Genomic DNA, 22,348 nt, shown 5'->3' on the forward strand with positions numbered 1-22,348 from the left:
GCTCCAGGGGTCACCCACTTGGACCTCCCCAGGGCACACACTATCATGCCTGGCTTCTGGGATTTTTGTTGTTGTTTGGTGTTTTAAGACAGGGTCTTTCTGCATAGCCCTGACTGTCCTTTAACTCGCTCTGTAGACCAGGTTGGCCTCTAACTCACAGAGATCCGCCCGCCACTGCCTCCCCTGTGCTGGGATTAAAGCAAGTGCCACAGGGCCCAGCCACATCTGCCTTCCTTTCTATGTGGGTTCTGCAATCTGACTCAGGTCATTGTGCTTGCACGGCTGAGCTGTTTCCCAAACACAGGTTTATTTGCATTTCAATTCTCTAGTAGAACTAGTCCCTCATTTCAACTCTCTGGCCTTTCCACACCAGATATGGTCCTACAGAAAGTCCTCCACAGCAGCTGTCTTATACCTACCTCGTGCTCAATGTTCGAATTTGCGGCCCAAAGAGCTAATTATGGAACTTTTCCAATTTTGATCTGAGTGTAGATTTGGCAAGAACATGATATACCACCAAACCAGAGTTCCCTCAGTGCTCGGGGACAGAGCAGCTCAGATCCACAGCCCCTCGCTACAGACAGCAGGCCCCTGAGCTAAACTTGGCTGGAATCCAGAATGGAATCAGGTCTAGCAAGTCTGTGCTCCCCATCCCTCCCCTGAGTTCTCAGCATCATGTCTAAGTCACCAAGAACTGGTAGAATCCAGATTTGCCTTAGAAACTCCAGCTTGATTCCTCAACTCCTCATGTAATACTCACAGGGTTGATAGAAGAATCTGGGTTGATTTGCAATGTGTAAATATTGTCCGTGGAATACTGGAAGAGTCCATAATACGGATTCAACATTTCATGGCACAATAAATATAGCCACTCCCTGCGAACAATAACAACACAGCTCACATGTGCTGAAAGTATTGTTTTCAGAATTTTTTAAAGGTATGTGTAAATATATGCCAAGTGCATGCAATGCCTAAGGAGGCCAGGAGAGGGCACCAGAGTCCCCTGGCGCTGAAGTTTCAGGAGGATGTAAAGTGCCATGTGGGTGCTAGGAACCAAGGTCAGGTCCTTCCAGGAGCAGCATGTACTCTTAACTGCTGAGCCACCCCTCCAGTGCCAGTTTTTCTTTTCTTTTCTCTGAGACAAGATTTCTCTGTGTATCACTGGCTGTCCTGAACTCCCTCTGTAGACCAGGCTGGTCTCAAACTCACAGATCCGCCTGCTTCTGCCTCCTGAGTGCTGGGATCAAAGACCTACACCACCACTGCCCATGCCAATTTCAAAGCATCCTACAGTAAAGACTTTGGTACGTGACATTTCAAGCTCTAGGGAAGCAGAAAGACTTTATGAATTTAAACCTGCCTTTCTAGTTTCAGGTGGAAACTTTGACCATAAGCATGGACCACTTTCACTTTTAAAATTCTATTTGTATGTGCACATGTTTATGTGAATGGGTTCACGTGAAGGGCAGAGGTTGAGCTGATATGTCTTCCTGGATTGCTTTCTAGCTTATTTTTTGAGGCAGGCTGACCAGTGACCCCGGATATCCTCCTGTCTTACCTCCCTAGCTGCAGAATTATGGCACATGCCCTGTGCTGAGCTTTTATGTGGGTTCTGAGGCTTGAACTCAGGTCATTACACTTTCAGGGCAAGCACTTTACAGACTGAGCCATCTCTGCAGTCCATTCATCACTGTATAATATGAAAAACAAAACAAAAGCCAACTAGATGGATCTAAAACATTAGTTTTAGAAATCTGGCAGGAATACACTGGTTAATTTATTTTCCGAATTCCTTTTTTGCTTGAATTACTTTACTATTAAAAAAAAATCCAAACGAAAAGCAACCAAACACAGTAACCACTTCTGCTGGAAACAGAAAAAAGGACTGTGGTGGAGCTGTTAGGCAGCCTGCTATGAATGGCATGAGCTCAATCCTGCAGGTACCAGAGGCAAAGCACCTGCCCAGTGGACAGACAACAGCCACAGACTTTATTGTGGAGCTTCTTACACTTTCAAACAGAAAGGAGGCAGGTTAGTGGAGGGTAGCACAGATTAAAAAAAAAAAAAAAATCAAAGACAGTGATGAAAACATATGAGATACAGACATGATGCTCTCCCATCTGGACTTCTGGAGGCCCAGGGGACTTCCTTGGACTTGTGCACCATAAGTGTGCCTCCCTGCTTCTTGTGCGATTCTCTAAGCATTTGGCTCCTCCTTAAAAGGACAGAGGGTGGGGGCTGAGAACATGCCATGGCATGCACCTGCACCCGGCACCTAGGTCCCGGCAGAGTCCCCAGATCTGATGACTAGTAGTCAATGCAGTCCCTACAGAACACAGGTGGGCCGGTGGGGGTAGCTGGTGGGAGGCTCTCCAGAGAAGACTTCATTACCCATTAAATGCATTTAGTTCATTTTATACTTGATTACAATGGAATTCAATGAATTAGTGTGTTCTACAGCAACTTAGAAACACCCCCCCTCCCTCCCCAAGCACTGGAGAAAGGTAAGGAAACCCTGCAGAAAGGAGAGAAGGAAAAAGGAAAGAGATGGGAAATGAGGGGGAAGCCCTCATTTGGGGAGGGGAGGGGAGCTGGGAGGAAGCGAGGCTCCTGTGCACAGCGGGTATTTATGAAGGTGCGAGCCTGGTATCAGAGCCATCTAGAACGACAGATCTGACTGTGAGCCAGACACAGCTCTGTAGGCAGCTGTTAGGGACACAGGCAGAAGAAAAATTACATGGCACAACTGTTCCACAACAGACAAGCTGAGAAAAGAAGAGGCTAGAATCCCAGCATCCAGGGTCTGACCCGGAAGCAGACGGAGCTCACACTGACACCCAGGCTGGAAGCCACACCACAGACAACCTGCAAGATGCTGTCCTGAGCAAGGAAGACAAAGCCTGGTCTAAAAAGGAGCCGGGTGTGGAGGTCACATAGGTAATTCCAGCACTCAAGAGGCTGAGGCAGAAGCATGACTTTGTTTTAGACCACCCTATGCTACATAGTAAATTCTGGGGCAGGGAAATGAGAAGGAAGAAGTATGGAGGAAAGAGAAAAAATAGAATCCACAGACAAACTGAAGTCTGAAAAGCTAAACAATATTCTGTAAGTAAAGTAGAAAGGCTGCAGAGATGGCTCACTGGTTAAGAGAACTGACTGCTCGTGAAGTTTACTTGAGTTTGATTTCCAGCACCCACATGGCAGCTCACAACCATCTGTAACTCCAGTCCCAGAGCAATACAATGCCCTCTTCTGGCCTCTGTGGGTACTGCATGTCCATGGTGCATAGACACACATGCAGTCAAAACACCCAAACCTTAAATGTTTCCGTGGAGCTCAGGTGACAGACAGGGAGAACTGGAGAGAGCCCAATGTTAGAGCAGTGGTTCAGCCCTTCCCCTACTACTGCCCAGAGGCCGTGTTCATAACCAGATCCCTAAATCAGGAGGTATCAGCCTCAACTTGGCCACGTGGATGATAACAGGTGCCTCTTAGAACAAACTCTAAGAGTTAAGAAGCCCTTGTCTCAAAAGTGAAAGCAGCTGGACAGGCTTTCCTTATTCTTCTTAAAGTTAATTTGATGAAACAACCAGAATGCCAGCATCTTGTAAAATTTCCTGGTACAAGTACGATTTACATGTGTGTCCTGCCCCCATGCTGCCTCCATGTTTAGTTGAGGAGTGGCCCCTGATGTTTTGTGTTCAGACACATGACGTGAAGAAGGAGTATGCTTAAGAGTGTAATTCTGACTATGCCAAGTCAACAAAGTGATGACTATACATTTCCTAGCTGGTGATAGCAGCAGCTCAAGTCAGCAGGAGCCTGGGTGCCCGTGGGCAGGCTGGCACAGCGGAGCAGGGTATGCCCCACTGGACACTAGGAAAGTGAGGGGCAAGCAGCCCCTCTGAAATGTAGCTGCAGAGACCCAAGACTCATGGGGGAAAGGGGGTGAATTAGCGGCTCACCGTGCCACTCCGCCATAGTCCAAACCTTCTTCCCCTCGGAACTTCACCATCAGGCGCTTCTTCAGGTCTTTCGGCCTCATCTTCATGATCTGGCGATACGACTCCTACATATCAAAGCCATGGGTTCAGAGAGAAGATTTTGTTTGAATGGGCTGAGAATGGAATGGCTGGAACTCAGGTCCTTCACATGCTAGACAAGTGTTACAAGTGAGCTCCTCACTGGGGGATTCTAGGCAGGGTCTCTACCACTGAGCCACATCCCAGCCCCTCACTGGGGGATTCTAGGCAGGGACTCAGCTGCTGAGCAATATTCCAGCCTCTTTTCACTTTTGCATTTTGAGATAGGCTCTCACCAAGTTTTCCAAACAGGCAAACTGCCTCAGGTGATAATTTCTCCCATGGGTCTCCACACAAGTAGGCAGGGTGAAGCCCAAACAAAGCTGAGGTTTTACCTCATGACTCACCTTTTTTGCACAGAAAGCCCTATCCACGTTGAGATTTTAACTTCCAGGAACTAGTAGGGGATAGAACCATTTTCCCTTCCTCTTGCCAGAGACAAGACGAGGCCAAATGGCCATACACTGTCTTGAGAAGGAAGTACCTCAGCTCAAACTCTGGAGGGAATGCATGGGTGTGAGGCAAACACACAGACTGAGAAATGATCCACATCTGCTCAGGGCCAGCTAGGATCCCAGGCCTGAGTGACCAGCTTCTTGCACAGAAGCCATTGAGCACTGAAAACTTGTCAGAGACAAACACAATTCCACTGGGCATGAGCCTTGGTCCTGACAAACCCTGAATCTCACTAAACAGTAAAATTGATCCTTCAGGGGAAAAAAGTCTTTGCTAGCTATTCTAATCTCTAAAGACTCATATATACACTACACAGGGAAAACAAAACAAAAGAAAACCTACATGGGGAGTGATTTTCACCACTGTCAGAATGGTAGGCATTAAGAAGACAAATAAATGCTGTGAGAATGTGGACAAAGGGGAGCCCTTATACATCGCTGCTGGGAGGGCAAAGCAGTCCAGCCACCATGGAAGCCAGTCTGGAGGTTTCTCACAAACCATGATGTGCCCTGTATATACTTCAGAGCACTTAATGGAGTCATAATAAATCATCAACGCTTGCTCACAAAAGCTAAGTCATGGAACCAACCCAGGTGTTCACCAACAGCGGAACGACAAAGAATATGTGGTGTGGATAGGCACTGGGATTTTTTTTCTCCATAAAATTAAGCTCTATCTTTTGAAAGGAAATGGAAGCAACTGGAGATGATTATAGTGAGTAAATTAAGCCTGTCTTAGAAAGACAAATACCATGTGTTTTTTTCTCATATACAAGATTCCTAAATTCTATAGATCTATAAAATCATATATACATATCTACCAAAGAAGTAAAAGCTTGGGAAAACAAGAGAACTATGGGAGGGCAAGAAAGTGGAGAGTAGGGGTGGGAAAGAGAGGCACAGTGAACAGTGTGGAAATATCCTTGTGTAACAGAACCTTGTATAATGAATAGACACAATGGGAAAAAATCTTCTCTGGAGACAGGGTCACACTGTGTAGCCCTGGCTGTCCTGGAAATCACTATATAGACCAGACTGGCCTCAAACTCATAGAGACCCACCTGCCCTTGACTCCCTAGTACAGGGATAAAAAGCTACTACATTCAGCTATCCTAAAAACTAAACAACAGAAATAAATGAGTAAGCTGATCCTTCAAATACCAAGCAGAAAGCAGAGTCCACCAAGATGTAAATACAGCTTATTTAACACATGCCTCCCGCATGTTTCTCCATGGGGCTATATGATTCAGCAAGATGTAATCTTTACCTCAAATATTTCTTCTCTGGAAACTTCTATGCGACAATGACCTGCTTGGGGCTGCTGAAGAGAGAGCTCATGTCTGAGAACTTTGAGCTTCTGGACTAAATCTCTCTCATATCTCTGGGCAGGAAGCTCCTCATCCTCCACAGAGCCTTCGCTGGGCAACTGCAGTGGCTGGCTGGGCTCCTTGAGTTGGCACTGGTGACTGCAAAGAGGAGAAACAACCATCACTGGACAAGCCAGAAATCTGAAGGCCAGACTGTACCCAACGGATTCAGGGGCCCCCAGCACACACTGCAGGCAGCAGGCTCTTCTGCTGACAGGACTGCTCAGATGAACGACAGCTGCAAATGCTGTCAATGATGCAGGTGATGACAGCAAGCCTAAGCCCAACACAGGTCTGGGGTGCAACAAAGGAGACACCCAGTTCCCAGCAGCCATCCATCTGTGCGATGGCTGTTCTTGGTTGTCAAGCTGACTACACCTGGAATGAACTAAAATCCAAATGGCTGGGCACACCTGGGAGGTTTGGTTTTGTTTGAATTAGGTCACTTGAAGCAAAAAGACCCATTTCTAATCTGGATCTGTGAAGTGGGAAGATCCGTCTTTAATCTGAGCCACACCTGCTGGCAGCCTAGATAAAGGGCATGGAAAAAGAAAGGCTGCTCTCTGTCTGCTTGCTCTTGGCTCTGCAAGTCCATTTCCTTCATAAGCTTGAAAGCCAACTTCTTCAGGATCTAGAGTGTGGTGAGGATATACCGAGACACCCAGCCTTGGGGACTGAACTGGATTCTTGTACCTTCTGTTGGTGAACAGCCAGTGTGGAACTACCTGGACCACAGCCTGTGAGTCATTCTAATAAATCTCCCTCCCTCTCTCTCTCACATACACACATATGGTGTGTTTATATGTGTGTGTTCATTCTGTAGATTTTGTTCTGTTTGATTTGTGTCCATTCTATAGAGAACCTGACTAATACAGTCTGATATATTATTACTGAAAATTACAACAAAAATTGTCACTGTGTGTCATGCATCTATATGTGTCATTGACACCAACCGGTACACTATTGGAAGGGCCTTGGCAGGAATGAAATGAGGCTGGCAGGAGACAATTAGAGGAGATCATTGAAAGCCACGCCAGAAGTGAGGAGCAAACTACTCCTGACATCCAGTGGCATCCACTCCTCCTTCCGATCAAGACTTCCAGCCCTTTTCACAAGAACAAAGATCAGTGACAGGACTCACAGGGCTGCTAGGGACAATGTGCCATTTGCTTTATTCATGTTCTGTAGCTAATGCCAGCCATACTTCAGAGCTATGTGTGAGGCACCAGTGATGTACAGCCTTAGTCACGGTCATGTTAATCTCCAGGTTTAAACTATGCCACTGCTCATCAAATATCTACCTTATTTTGCTTGTGCCCACCATCAAGCAAACGCTACAGTAGGCACATTAATAAAATTATTAGTGTGGGCCTGAGTGAATGGCTTCAGGGAGTCAAGTACTTGTGAACATGAGGACCTGCGTTCAGAGCCCCAGCACCTAAGTAAAAACTCTAGTGCTGGAGCTGGGTGTGGGAGCACATGCCTTTAATACCAGCACTGCAGAGGCAGAGGCAGGTAGGTCTTTGTGAGCTCAAGGCCAGCCTGGTCTACAAAGCTAATGCAGGACAACCAGGACTATTACACACAGAAACCTTGTCTCAAGAACAACCAACCCTTGTCTCAGTGGATTTGGAAAGGGGCAGGGAGGAGATGAGGGAGAGAGGGTGGGATTGGGAGGGAACCTGTGATTAATATAAAAAAAAAATAAAAATTATTAAAACAAAACAAAACAAAACTCTAGTGCTAGGGGCGGAGCCAGGCAGACCCGGGGGACTTGCTAGCCAGCTCCACAAGTCAAAGAGGTGAGTTCCAGGTCACCCTGCTCAAAAATTAGTGTAGAGAATGATGAAGAAATCAACACTGACCTATGGCCTCTGCACCCACCCACACCACTAGTGAGCACTTGCTCCAACCCCCCATGCACCCCGATATTGGTGAAGGAAGCATCAAATTATAAAGAGGCCAGCAAAGATGTTGAGGTCTTACGTCATGATGTGGTGAAGCCGTGGGTCTGTAAACTGGGTTGTCCTATTATTGTGATCTACAAAATAGATTCTTCCCGACACTGTACTTCTGACTTCCCAGCCTGGAGGCAGCGGCCCAAGTTCATCACAGTTCACACTGTTAAGGTCTCTAGCAAAACGGAACATACAGAGAGCTTTATCCCACTGAGAACCAAGGAGTAAGACTGACCGCAGTGCCAGCAGCCACAGGGATTTCCTAGCAAGGTGCCCACATCCCCATCACACTGCTACTTGTGCCAACCCCAGAAAGTCCAAGCCTCTGGCCTACAAACGGCAGCCACATCTGGCAGGGAAGACCACACCCCTGAGAGTTTCTGTCCACCACAAGGAAACGGGACTACCCCAGGGACACCCTTTTTTATACAACAGAGGGACAGGCTAGCAGAAAGCACCTAGCTTCCATCAGAAAGCTCTTGGGAATCAAACCAACCAGACCCTTGGTGTAGCAAAGGATCCTCCACTGAAAGGCTCCCAAGGGCCCCCACACTTTCTCGACTGGGGAGGGCAGAGCACGCCCTCAATGGCACAACGGCCTACAACATCCCATGTTCAGCAAGCGCTTTCACTCTGGCCCCTTGGTAACTTCACTGTGATCCAGTCAGAGGGAACCAGCATGCCTGATCAAGACACTAGGGACTAACCCAGACGCCTGTCATTTCTTACGATGCACACCAAGAGGCGCCTCATTCATTTGTAGGTAATATTCTCACACAAATGACAGACCCTGAATTGTAACACCAAGGACGGGAAGCTGCTTCTTGAGGGGAACAAATTATGAATAAAAAGGAAATGAGCATTACTCAAGGCCTCTTAGGTAATAATGCTACTGTAAAAGGAAAACAGAGAAAAGGAAAATAGCAAAGAAGGAAAGAAACTTAACTCTGGCACGGGGTGGGGCGGGGGTCTCTCTGACCTGGGCTCGGATGTATGGCCTTGTAGAAGGAATTCGTATAGAAAAGCTTCATCTCCCCCCGGAATGGTCCCCAAGGGACTGAGGCAAGAGGGGCAGTAAAGCAGAAGAGAGAAAGGGTGACAGAGTCTTTATCTTTCCTGTTTAACTTTTTATCATGGAAAAGTTTATGCATTTATAAAAAAGTAAAGAGAGAGAGCACAGTAGATGGCCATGTGACCAACCTCAACAATGACCGAGGCCCACCATGTTCCTGCTCTCCCCCACATTCGCCCCTGCCCAGCAAGTCCCAGCCTCCATCTCCCCTCACATGGCACTGCACTGTTAGCTTCCAAGAGAGGGGTTGGCTCTTCAGGCCTGGGAGGCCTACCTGGGGATCCTGGGGTCGTGCCACGTGCTGACGCCGGTCTGCGTGTGCAAAAAGTAAACTTGTCCCTGTACTGTCGTCCTTTGCTCTGCATGAGAAAGGGGATCCGTGTAAGTAAACTCTGCCCCAGTTTCCCACTCTAATCCTAGTTGCAGACTCTTAAGTTTTTATTTTCAATTTATTCTATCTGTCCATCTATCCATCCATCCATCTATCTTCCCTCCCTCCCTCCTCCCTCCCTCCCTCCATGTATCTCTCTGTGTTGATGTTTTGACACAGGTCTTAGGATGCAGCCCAAGCTGGCCTTGAACTCATGATTTTCCTGCCTCAGCCTCCTCTGTGGTGTGGCTGCAGGTGAGTTTTCAACACTCATGAGAGGCCACGGAGAAAAGGATTACAAGGCTGTGGCTAGCTTCCTCAATGCCACCACATCCGGGGAGAGATCATTTCTCCTGAGTCTTTTCTCACTGAGCCACCCTGAAGTCGATGCTTCCAGACACAACCTTCCACCTCCACCACTGTCTCCATGGGCTGTGTCTGGGTGATCTGCTGATCACGGCAAGCCCTCTTGGTCCTTCTCGCCACTGAAGCCTCATGGCTCTGCTCACTCCATCCCCTGATGTCCCTCTTCCATTCTCAAATCTCAGGCCACCGTGTGTTTCCTCACACTGCTGTCTTGACACTGCCTTGCCCCTCTGCTATGGATGAAGCCACCATTCCCGGGTGGCCCCTACACAGAGGAAAGGGATGCCTGCTCTGGAGTTCCTTACAGCGTTTCCTGCACACATGGTCAGGGCCACCCAATGCCACAGCCATGGCAGGCACAGCCTGGCCATTAGCAGCTGTGCACAGGATACTTGAAAGGCTTGACAGCACAGGCTGTCAGAAAAAGTTCTGACTGCTGGCACAGAGGTGCACGCCTGGAATCCCAGAACTCAGGGAGGCAGAGGCAGGTGGATCACTGAGACTTTTGAGGCCGGCCTGGTCTACAAAGCTAGTCCATGACAGACAGGGCTACACAGAGAAACCCTGTCTTGGGGGTGGGGGGAACCTGTTGATGACCCAGCAGCACAGGGCAAGTTCCTCGCTGTCTTGGTTTTCTGTCACCTTGACAGAAGCTAGTGTTATTTGAGAAAAGAGAAATCTTAATTGAGAAAATTCTTCCATCAGATTGGCCTACAGCAAGTCTGTGGGGCACTTTCTTGGTTAGTGATTAATCTGGGATGGCCCAGCCCACTGGGCAGGTCGTCCAGGATGGTTTAAGAAAGCAGGGTGAGGCCAGGCATGGTGGGTGCCTTTAGTAGCAGCACTCAGGAGACAGAGGCAGGTGGATCTCTGAGTTCAAGGCCAGGCTGGTCTACATAGTGAGTTCCAAACCAGCCAAGACTCCAGACTGAGACACTGTCTCAGAAAACAGAACAAAAAAGAAAGCAAGCAGATTGAACAAGCCACGAGGAGCAACCAGTAAGCAGTACTCTTCCATGGCTTCTGCTGCAGTTCCTGCCCCCAGCTCCTGCTCTGACTCCCCCCAGTGACAGACTATAACCTTTAAGCCTAAATAACCCTTTCCTCCCAGAACTGCTTCTAGTCATGGTGTCTACCATAGCCAACAGGATGCAAACTAAGACACTCACCATAGCCTTCAGGCAGCTCCGGTGACTGGTGGCCATGTGGTCGATTCTGGGGCGTCTGGAGGGACCCTCGGACCTCAGGATTTCGGAGACGCTGGACCTGGAGTCTCTGGTCCTGGGTGGGAGACTCCACAAACCTGCAGTTCCCACCTCCTGCAGCCGCACCGGTACCATCTGTGTACGGAGCAGGTTCCTCCATGAGGCAGCTGAGTGGCCTTCCGGGGCCCGAGTCTTCATACACCGTTCTGGAAGGGACAGGGCAAAGCAGGAATAGAACCACCACGGAAGGGTCATAAGACACGCACTCAAAGGTCATATGTATTTATTCTACATCCTTGTAATGAGTTACAGTGTTCCAATGTTAGGTTTCATGACATTCAGTGTCCAATGAGAGAAAGACTCTCAAGAGGATCGGGAAGTCAGAGCGAACCATGATTTAAGTGCTAACAGAGCCACCCCAGGGTGCAGCTAAATGACGGAGCAGGTGTGCCTGACATTTTCTTTTTCTTGATTTTACCCAAACACTCCATTTTCTTTGTTATTTTATTCAAGGATGGAGTTCTTGGTTACATAAAATACTATGACTCTAAGTGTTTTTTAAATATAACCCCCCCAAGCAGTTTCAAAAACAATTTGTTTTAATGAGTCACTTCCCCTTATGACCAAATACTTTAAAAAGTAAAAAAAAAAAACAAAAAAACAAAAAAAAACCCTCATATTGAGAAATTCCACATACATGAAAGGCCAGAACGATGGGCCTTGTACCTGCAGCCAGCAGCTGGTTACAGCGCGTGTCCCCAGGCTGCTCTTCGTTCCGCCCCACCACTGGGTTTATGTCAGCCCAATCCCTGCATTTTACCATTCTATCCACACACATTTTAGCATGAACCACTTTTTTAAAAACAATGACTTTTCCACTACTGTAGCTGAACAACAACAAAAAATCAAACACAAGTCAATGTTGAAATTTCTCTAAGTGTCCTATAAATCATGATTAAAACAAAGTCCAGGGCCTGGGGAAATGGCCCGGCTAGTAAAGTGCTCACTGTGTAAGCAGCGAGGACCTCACCCTCAGCTCAGCTAGTGTGGTAGTGCATGCTTGTAATCCCGGCACCGGGGAGAAGACAGGTGTAGCCCGGGGGCTCCCTGATGAGTCCCAAGCCAATGAGAGACTGCTGCAAAAGCCCAGTGAATGACTCCTAGGGAATGACATCAAGGTTAACCCACACAAAAACTAGCTGTTTCTTGAGTGGCGGTGGCTGCTTCTTCTTCTTCTTCTTCTTCTTCTTCTTCTTCTTCTTCTTCTTCTTCTTCTTCTTCTTCTTCTTCTTCTTCTTCTTCTTCTTCCTGCTCCTCCTCCTCCTCATCTTTCTCCTTCTCTTCGCCCTTCTTGATAGCTCATGGTCACCTGGAACTCAGGATCCTCCTGCTTCTGTCCCCTTAGAGGCATATTCCATCATGCCCAGCTAAACTGTCCCCTCTAGATGGTAGATGCTCTGAGTTGGTTCTTGAATCTTTGGGGTACAATTTCTGAGCTAGTTAAACCTTCCCTCATAAACTAGTAGCCTGGAGCACAGCTTTATCCTACACAGGAGTCTATGATTTGGTGCTTCTTTCTACAAAGAAAGAGAAAATGGCTGGCATCATGGCAAGCATACATACCCTTCATTTTCTAGTAGTCCTCTGCAGTCCACCACCGACCCGCCACTGCCTATTCTGTCTCGGGTCTGTAAACTGACTATAACACAAAAGAAAAGCTTGCATTAAAACCCAGGGCTGCTCTGCACCCCTGCAGCACAGTGAGCCACTGACACTACAACGTATGTCCAGTATCACAAAAAGGAAGTGAGTTTACTTGCCCCCACCTTATTGCTTTCGGTGTGAAGCATCTCAGGCCAACAGCTGCACATACCACACACCATTTGAATACTATTTGAAAGCAGAGAGCAGAAAAGGTGCTGAGCTTCTCATGCCCCCCTCCATAAAGCTATAAAATACAGTATTTAATTCCATTAAGCTATTCCATCTTAAGAAGGTTTGATTTATATTTAGTGAAGGTACAAACACCTTCAAGCTAAAAACACATTTATGTTCTAGCCTTACTGTTGTGGACAAGAAAGGCATTTTGCTCCTAGGTTTTCAGTTGTTTGGTTTCTGCCCTGACATTCCTCCACAGAGAAAAGAAGAAATTCCAAGTGGGAATGTAATGCGTGAGAACTTGATCCGCAAGTTACTTCCAGGGCGGATACACTGCTCACTGTCTTGGGGCCTGAGGTATGTGGAGTCGCAGAGTGACTCAGCCTAGCTGCTGCTCCACTGACTCTGTGCAGAACACACAGCCAACATGCACTTTCCCCTAAAACACTGCCAAGAACAGGGTGGGCAAGGGGACAGGCAACTCAGAGAGGTCACTCCATCGGAATGCCTCCAGTCAACTCTGTAAGCACATTTTCATCTTTCTCTCCACACAATGGAATCCTCTAACTAGAAATCACATTACATGGATTTGTCGTACATCATCTTTGCCTTTGCCACACGGGATGGGGCTTCCCAGAGAGGCCATATATTCCAACTTTGGCGTATGTGGTCATCCCCAGTCAACTCTTCCACAAGTGGCCTCAGCTCGTATTACCCCTGGACAATTTAACAGCCAACTGTCCAAGCTTGCGGTGATTGGCATGATACATCACAACCTCCCATCTCGACTGGAGTCACATTAACTCAGTTTCAATGACAGGATAAAAGGAACCAGAGAAAAGAATGAAAACCGCACAAGAGGAAAAGTTTAGTACTGGAGAGATGGCCCGATGCGGCCTGCCCTGGAAGCCTCGCCCCCACCAGCGTTGGGAGCAAGACGGCAGGTTCTGTCAAAGAGCCCTTTATGCAGATGAGAAAATTCTTACCCACTATTTGGCCACGAACAGCATCAGTATCTGAGGGATTTAGTTTGCACAGATCCAAACGCTGGTCTGCAAACAAACAATTCAGAACTTAACCCAAGGAACGTTAACTAGGGAGGAAGGCAGGAGTTCTGCATTCAGCACTCAGAACAAACAAAAGAAAGAGAAGGATGCCTCCTAAGCTTTCTGCAGCTGCCTGGGAGGCACAACGTGCGGTTCTTACAGCCAGTGTCTTTCACCCTGCTGATGGCGTTGGAGAGCAGCCGCACACAGCCCAGGAAGCCGGCACCCTGCTTCTTGTGGATCTTCTTGTGGTTCCACACGCTGATGGTTATGGAGTCACTCTTCCCAACATACCTGCGAGAGCACACGGAGCCATTCAGGACATTTCTCAGCCATGACGCCCTCATCTACATGCATCTGACTGACTCGGAATTCTTGTGTTTTGGGTACACCTGGCTGTGCACCCCACAAGGTATGGGGAACGGACTCCAACCAGGCCCATAAGCAGTGAGGGCAGGTAACCATGTTGTAATAAGTGTTTTTAAATTTGTTTTTCCTTTAGTCATTCATTTCTTGTCCTAAGATTGAACCGACGGCTTCCCACAGGCCAAAGCAAGCACTCTACCATTGAGCCAGGCCCACCCCTCACTGGTAGGGGTTCTATCTGAGCCACATGCCCAATCCCATCCCAGCCCACTTAAAAACAAAACAAAACAAAATAAAACAAAAACCCGTCAACAACAACAACCAAAAAATAAACTTTTTAAAATTTTGAGATGGAGTCTAAGTTGCCCAGGCTGCTGTTGTGAAGCAGTATCCTAGGAACTGAATTATTCTACACCAGAAGGAGACTTATTGAGACTCAGGAAATTCTAAAGAAATCTCATTAAAACATAGGAAGTAAGCAATTCACAAGTCTCAGGAAGTCCTGGAGCTTAGCAGATTCACAAGGTCCCTCCCCCCCTCCCAGGGTGACCTGTAGAGGCTGCTGAGGAGAGGACAAGCGGTTGAGCTGCCTGCAAATGCTGCAGAGAACAACAGGGCCCAGCTTCCAGAGGTTATCACTGATGCTGGGGTGGGCTTTCAGAACCGCTGCTGCTCCTCTAAGCCCCCCTCACCCACCCTCCTGTGAGTAACCCCAGTGAACTAACAAAGCCACCAAGCCAGACTCCAGTGGAATCATTACCTCGGTCTGTTTGTGTTTGTACCTCCCCATGGAATAACAGCTAGACTGAACCGGCTCTGTAAACCTGGCAGGCTTTCAACTTGCAAGGCTCCTACCTCAGCCTCCCAAAGGGCCAGAACTAAAGACCTGTACCAACAAGCCCAGCACATGAGAAGGTCTTGTAAAGAGGCTGAATGCGCTCTAGCACTTCTGGAAGTCAGTGGCCCAGGCTTAGCAGAGGACACTGGGACCCTTACAACGCCACGGTCCATCCAAAATGTGCAAAGGTGTGTGGACAAGATAATAACCTACTCAGTCCTCGGCGAGTCCACAGAGGGGACTATCAAGACAAACGTAGCCACATTCCAAGTAATGTGAAGAAAACCACAAAATGCAAATGCTACTAAAAAGCACCCATGCCATGCACGCACATACAGGACAATTTATGCTAATGATCATGCAGGGACATGGGTCCATATAAAAATATAATCCTGAATTTGGAATAAATGCATAAACTATATGATGGGTTGTGGAACATTAGTACCAAAAAACATCACTTCACTGAAAAAAAAAAAAAAAAGTAGCACACTGGGGGATCAATCACAGCTCTTTGTTTGTTTGTTTTTCTGCTAAAAACAACCAGGGGGTTGAAATGTCCAGGATCATAGAATCACTCTGTTAACAGCCAAATCATGAAAACCCATGAGAAAAATGCCAAGAACATCAGAGGATATCAACTGTAAGGCCAGCAATATGCATTTGCATGGCTACCCCTTTGGTTATCAGTAAAAAGTCAGTCATCTTTTTAAGTGAGTTGTGTCTCTTAGAGCTTGACACCTGCCTTCCCGCAGCCCCAGAGCCTTCTGGGAGTTTTGACTCACAGGTCATAGTGCTGGTTCCACTTTGGGTCCAAGGTGTTTTTCACAGTGTCAGTTGAGTGGCACTGCCCAGAGCCGTCCACTACAATCTTGGCAAAGGGGTCAGGGAGTCCTGCGGGAGACAGCAGACAAACCCAGAGGACAGTCAAGCTGGTGGCACAGTCACCCTGCATGCAGACAGACCAGCAAGGTCACTCGAGGATCAAGGCAGGCACCTGGCACTCCTCACTAGTCTCGCTCTGAAGGTCAGTCAGTCTCCATTAGCAGAGGGTTCTGAGACAGGCTGCTGCCACACACCTTCACACGCAGATTATCAGAAAAGCGTGCGAACAGGCTCAAATTCTAATGTCCATCTCTGCTGAGCTTTACATGTCAAAAACTGCTTTTATCCGTGTATATGTTCATGCACATGTGTGTGGGTACTACAAAGGCTAGAGTTGTACATCGTGAGCTGCAGATGAGGGTGCCGGGACACATACACTTTGAGCCATTTCTCCCCAGCCAGCCCCGTCTCTGATGATCATTAAAGGAACTAACAATGTAGGAATGGGATCTATGGTGAACTAAATTTCTAGACTATCACAGTCCCCACAAACTTTGTTATTGCTGTGTTAGCTGTGGCATCATGGAGTCCCCAAGTCTTAACTGGGGTAAGTCCCAGTTTATGACAGCAGACAAGTGACAAGGCCTGGTGGGAGTTCTGGAAAGAGACTGGGCTGTGAGCCACCACTTGGATAAAAAGCCTCTAAGCTTAAGTCTCTTCATCCTGAAAGTTCGGATGACGCCACTTAAGCACTGAGCCCTCAGGACTGGAAGGAGGAGTTTTCAGGGCTGCAGGCGCTGACTTCACCTCGGGTGAGGCACACTCAGGAGCCTGGCCCTCACTGCTTCATAGTTCCTCCCATACACATTTTAAAATGGGATTTAATTTGCAAAATTGGATTGGCAATTTTAGTCAAGCCACTTACATCATAAATGCTTCATCGGCATTCAAGCAGAGAATACCACCTCACCCTGCAGAGTGAGGGTCCTATCAGCTACCAGGCCAGGAAGCAGAGGACATGGGCATGGCTGGGATGGAGGATGAGCCTGATGCTGTGTGCAGCTGGGGGTGTTTGTCAAGCTCTGGACCCCTAGCCTTTTGGAAGACTACACCCACGGTTTAAAAAAAATTAAATGTCAGGGGCCAACATGATCTAAGTTCAATCCCTGGTGCCAACATGGTGGAAGGAGAGAAATGACACCTGTTGTCTTCGGACCGCCACACGCATGCTGTGAGAAACACACACACACGTAAAAACTAATTTTCAAAGTATATAAATCGCATTCTGTAAGAGCAAAGCTGGTGGTACTTACTGAAGAAGTCCTTCTTCGCAAGGTTCTTGGCACATAATACTGAAAACAAACAAACACTGCAGTTAGCACTGAGACAGAGCAGACGTGCCAGTGATCTCTCAAGCTTTGTGTCACATTAGACAAACTGCAACTTCTAAAAAGTATCTTTCCTCAAATTGGGAAATCAACAAATTTAAACACTGTAATTTAAGCTTAAAACCTTAAATGCACAAACACAGAGATGGAATTACTGGTATGTTTTAAAGCTTACATAAACACCAATTTTTAAAAAGAGCTGGTGTACTTACCTTTACAGAGCTGCTAACAACAAAGGGAGCTATGCATTCTGGGTATTCTGATAAATAACACTGTGTGTGTGTGTGTGTGTGTATGTGTGAGTGTGTGTGAGAGAGAGAGAGAGCGAGAGAGAGAGAGAGAGAGGGCTTTTCATCCACTAGGCACACATTCAGCCATGCCACTGAGCTATATCCAAGCCTATTAACAGAATATTGTGGAAAAAGTAACAGGCTGCATGTTCAGAAGGTTGTGCAGGAGCCAGGCAGTGGTGGTACACAGCTTTAAAAGGCAGAGGCAGAGGGAATCTCTGAGTTCAAGGACAGCCTGGTCTACTGGGTAAATTCCAGAAAAGCCCAGGCTATACAGAGAATCCTTGTCTCAAAAACCTAATAAAAGAGAGGAGGAGGAGGAGGCAGCTGTATAGGGCTGGCAAGAAGGTGGCTCAGCAGGTAAAGGTGCTTCCTACCAAGCCTGATGACCTGAGTTCCATCCCCAAGGCCCACAGGCGGAAGGCGGAAACGGACTCCTGCAGGTTGTGTGAGCTCCCCTTGCACCATACCCCACATAAATAAGTAAACGTAGTAACTTTTTCAACAGGGTAGAACAGTATTAGCAGACAGCAAAAATGTAGCTGACAGCGTCTTATGAGTGAGGGGTTCGCATCTGTAATCACAGCCATCTGAGGCTGAGGTAGGTGTACCAAGAGTTCAACCTGGGCTAGTTGGTGAGTTCCATGGCAACCTGAGCTACATAGCCAGGCCCTGTCTCAGACAGATGGACAGACGGATGGATAATAAGTGAATAGTTGATACATCTTGCCACACATCTGCCACGTGGTGAAAGCACTGCGAAGGTACACAATGCACTTCCCTGATGTTTCACAAATCTTGCTGGTTTTCACATACATAATGTTCATACATTGAGTACTTTTCTCCTTTGTTCTTAAGAAACAGCTATAGTGACGCCATCAACACACCACACAATTCTCCCACTTAGACACCATATGACCCTATGGTTTCTTGAGCACTCATGGGGCTAACAGCGATGACCATAATCAATTTTCCAACGTTTTTTACTGTCCCCAAAGAACTGCTGTCGCACAAGCCATCCCCCCAAACTCTCCAGCCTGAGGCAATAACTGGTCTGTTTCTTGGCTCTGGTAATTTGCCTAATTCTGACCATTTCTGATGCTTGGAAGCACAGGCTGTGTGGCAGCTGATTGCTGGTACCGCGTCAACTTTTCCTAGGGAGGAGGGGGCAAGCGTGCACTCAGTGCACAGAGAAAGCCTTGGGTTTGGGGCCAGCACCGCAGAAACCAGGTGCAGACGCGCAAACCTGTAATCCAGCACCTGGGAGGCAGAGGCAGGCAGTGCCAGTCATCCTCAGCCACAGAGTGAGTTCAAGACCAGCTTGAGCTACAAAAGATCTTGTCAGTGCATAAATGTGCTACGCTGGCTTCCATTTCAAACTCTGAGCCTAGTACACTTTGACCTCCATCTCCACTTTCCTCACCAAGGCTGTTTCTCGAGTTTCCCGAGACACTGGGGCCAGATGACTCCTGAATGGAGGAATTCTGATCTCACTTTTCAAAAATAAGAATCATCATTCATATTTACAAAGCTGCTGATGGTTTCATTTAGAGCTCACTCCAGTGGAATTTAGTTACATCATAAAATGGAGACAGTCTTGGTAATGATGTTAGGGTCAAGAAAACCTTGCCTCAGTTTGTATACAGGTCACTGAGGGTCACTGAGTCTACGTTAGAGACAGAATTTCTCCTGCTAAAATAATGGTTGCTAACTTGCAATCTCCAGCCTCTCCCGATCCCCCTGCCTCCACAGGAGGGACGCAGGATAACAGAAGCTCACTATTCCTACAGTGCAAAACGCTGCTGTACAGAGTGGCCCCCTTTACCACAGGGCCACTCTGCGGCCCCAGCTGGCCTGGAGCTCACTATGTAGTCCAGGCTGGCCCCAACTCACAGAGCTCCTCTTGCCCCCGCCTTCCACACCAAGTGCTGGAATTAAATGTGTTCACCACCATGCTGGCCGGCTCTCCTTGTTTTTAAACAAATCTACTTATGCACTAATTACGTGGGGTTCTGGGGATACAGCAATGAGTGAACGGCATTTACTCAGGCTGGGCTGGGGCCCCGTGGACAGAGTGCTTGCCTAGCTCGCCCAAAGCCATGGATTTGATTATTAGCACTTCATAAGGCCTGTGTGGTGGGCCGGGCCTGTAATGCCAACACCAGGAGGAGAGGGGGGTGGGGTAGGGGTGGAGTCAGGAGTTCAAGGTCTTCCTTAGCTTAAAAAAAAAAAAGTAAAAAGACAAAGAAAAGGAAAGCAATTTACAGAAAACTCGACTTATTTTCCAAAATAGACCACTGTGCAGCTACTGCCATTTTACCTCTTTGGTTCGGTTTCCATGGAGACTGGGTATCGGGCAGTCCATGCTAACCTTGAACCCATCATATAGCTGGGTTCGGCTTTGGATTCCTGATTCTCCTGCTTTGACCTCCCAAGTGCTGTGATTATTATTCCATATTCCCACTATTGCTTATTCTCTAATCTATACAGGTGTGTGCCACCAGGCAAGGCTTATCTCCATCTCTGAAGTGGCCCTTGACCTTGGTCCCCTCTACTGCATTCTATGGTTTCCTGAGCACATGCCACTGCATGTGAGAGTTTTGCTCATAAATGGGCAAAACTACACCAATTACGACACACACCATCAACATCAGACGTTGGGAGTTTTATTCTGGCCTAAGAAAGGCTCAAACTTGTGTCCATATTTTCCCTATTCTCATCTTCTAGACATTGTTGCTATAATCTCAAATTTTGTTTTGTTTTGGGGATTGAGTCTTACTACACAGTTCACATTGCCCTCAAACTCAAGGCAGCAATCCTCCTGCCTCAGCCTTCCAAACACTGGAATTACAAGGCACTGTGATGTTTGTCTACTTCATTCTTTGTAACTCCTCTCTCTTCCTCTTAAATTCCCAAGTTCACCATCTTTCTGTGTCTCCTCAATGTGACATCTGTTATGTGTGTACATGTTTGTATGTGCTGTGGGTGCACAGATGCAAGTCACATGCAGAGGCCAGGGACTGATGTGTCAGTGTTTTCTCAATCTCTTACTAATTTTTAAATTATTTATCAGTGTGTGTGTGTGTGTGTGTGTGTGTTTGTACATGGGTGTGCAAGCCACAGCAGGTGTGTGGAGGTCAGAGAAAAGTTTTGTGGAGTTCTTCCATCCACCCTTCTGTGAGATGTTGTAATCAAACTCACTTGCAAGGGCCTTTACCAGCCGAGCTTTCTCTGGGCTCCTGGTTTTTTGTTCATCTACAGCTCAGCACACTGGCTAGATCAGCTAGCAGGAGCCCAGAAATCTGCCAACATGTTTCCATATCCCCAGCCCTAGGATTTCCTGTGTGTGCCACTGCACCAAGCTTTTCCTGTGTATCACAGGCAGACTCATCATGTAGCCCAGGCCGGCCTACCTGGAACAGACTCATCATGAACTTGTCATCCTCCTGCCTCAGCCTCCAGGTGCTGGGATTACAGGCATGGATCGCCATGCCTGGCCACAGGTCCATCTTTTGAAACATCACTTCCATATTCATCGACTCAAGAGCTAGAACTCTGTATTATGTGACACTGCATACGAGACTTTCCCTGAGTTCTGAGGTTTCCCATCCCCTCATGTCACATTCTTTCCCACTATTCCTTATTCTCTATACCTGAACACCCCAGAACCGAGTCTGGCTACTCCTATCAGTTGCCAGGCACTTCCCCTGTAAAGCCTCACTCAGACTAGGATTTCCACAGCATCCCTCAGGTAGCACAGACAGGCTCCAATGAGCACAGACAGGCAAATGGTATGGTTTAAACAAAATCTAACTAGTCTTTAAAACTGCTATGCCACATTCTGACATTACTCCTTTGTCATTTTTCCATGTTAAAATGTCCTTTAATTAAGTGAGACAACAGAACACTGAGGACTTTAACACTAACCCCCTGGCCATACTGTGTGGATACCCACATTGACATGGCATCTTGACTGACCTGGCAATTACCATTCCAGGCACCGGTGACCTATTCTCTCCCTTCTAATCACATTTAAAAAATACATGGTTGGAGGGGCATGGTGGTGTAGGCATGCTGTAAGGCAGGAGAATCAAGAGTTACAGCCTCCTGGTCTGAGAGCTTGCCTCTAAAAGGAAGGGAGAAAGAAAAAAAACAAAAAAACAAAAAACTAAACTACATGGCTTGAATAATCATAATGTAGGTGGCCTTGCCACTCTAGTGAGGTGGGTTTCTCTGAAGAAGGCTTCCACCATTAAAAACGGTCTGGTAGTGGCAAAGGCTATGGTATGCACAGACAAAACAGGGGAAAGAGAGAGAGAAAGGAAGAAGGAAGGAAGGAAGGAAGGAAAGAAGGAAGGAAGGAAGGAAGGAAAGAGAGAAAACGGCGCTGAAGACTATCACTGTAAAGCTCACAACTTGCTACTGAAAACATCTGTCAGAGAACGGGGGACATGGCTTAGCTGCTAGAAGAGCGTACCCAGGTGCATAGGTTCACCCGGCACCACATACATCACCCGTGCCTATAATCCCAGACATTCATGAGGCAGAGGCAGGAGGATTTTGAGTTTCAAATGTCCTGGTCTTACAAATCTAGAAATAAATAGTCTTTAAGTGACAGGGACCAGTAAGAACTAATTGCTGCCCAAGGTAGGGGATGCGGGACATCATGTGTTCAAGGCGCTGTCTTAAAGCCACTAACCTGTAAATTATCACACAATCTCAGGAAATCCCTAAATGTGTATGAAACGGCACACGCAGGTGCTGTAACTTGGGTTCAGTTTTCAGCATTGATGTCAGGCAGGTCATACAGCCCACTACACCCTCCTGCAGCCTCCAAGAGCACTT

General features: G+C 47.3%; 1 protein-coding gene across 5 annotated transcripts in view; it reads right to left on the reverse strand.

Moving 5' to 3' along the window:
* The window catches only part of Smurf1 (SMAD specific E3 ubiquitin protein ligase 1), a 95,327-nt gene that overhangs the window by 9,176 nt on the left and 63,803 nt on the right, over positions 1–22,348 (reverse strand). For 3 of the 5 annotated variants that reach the window (XM_060368132.1, XM_060368131.1, XM_060368133.1), the window contains exons 2-13: positions 17,139–17,177; positions 15,786–15,894; positions 13,960–14,093; positions 13,740–13,805; positions 12,499–12,574; positions 10,840–11,081; positions 9,209–9,293; positions 8,842–8,919; positions 7,891–8,037; positions 5,805–6,003; positions 3,966–4,069; positions 761–875 (exon numbers count right to left, since the gene is read on the reverse strand). In XM_060368132.1, the coding sequence (XP_060224115.1) occupies positions 761–875; positions 3,966–4,069; positions 5,805–6,003; positions 7,891–8,037; positions 8,842–8,919; positions 9,209–9,293; positions 10,840–11,081; positions 12,499–12,574; positions 13,740–13,805; positions 13,960–14,093; positions 15,786–15,894; positions 17,139–17,177 (1,394 nt within the window). The remainder of the gene's footprint in view (positions 1–760; positions 876–3,965; positions 4,070–5,804; positions 6,004–7,890; positions 8,038–8,841; positions 8,920–9,208; positions 9,294–10,839; positions 11,082–12,498; positions 12,575–13,739; positions 13,806–13,959; positions 14,094–15,785; positions 15,895–17,138; positions 17,178–22,348) is intronic. The other 2 variants (XM_021648969.2, XM_021648968.2) reach the window with 1 other exon arrangement.

Source organism: Meriones unguiculatus, chromosome 15 (genome assembly GCF_030254825.1).
Source record: "Meriones unguiculatus strain TT.TT164.6M chromosome 15, Bangor_MerUng_6.1, whole genome shotgun sequence".
NCBI lineage: Eukaryota > Metazoa > Chordata > Mammalia > Rodentia > Muridae > Meriones > Meriones unguiculatus.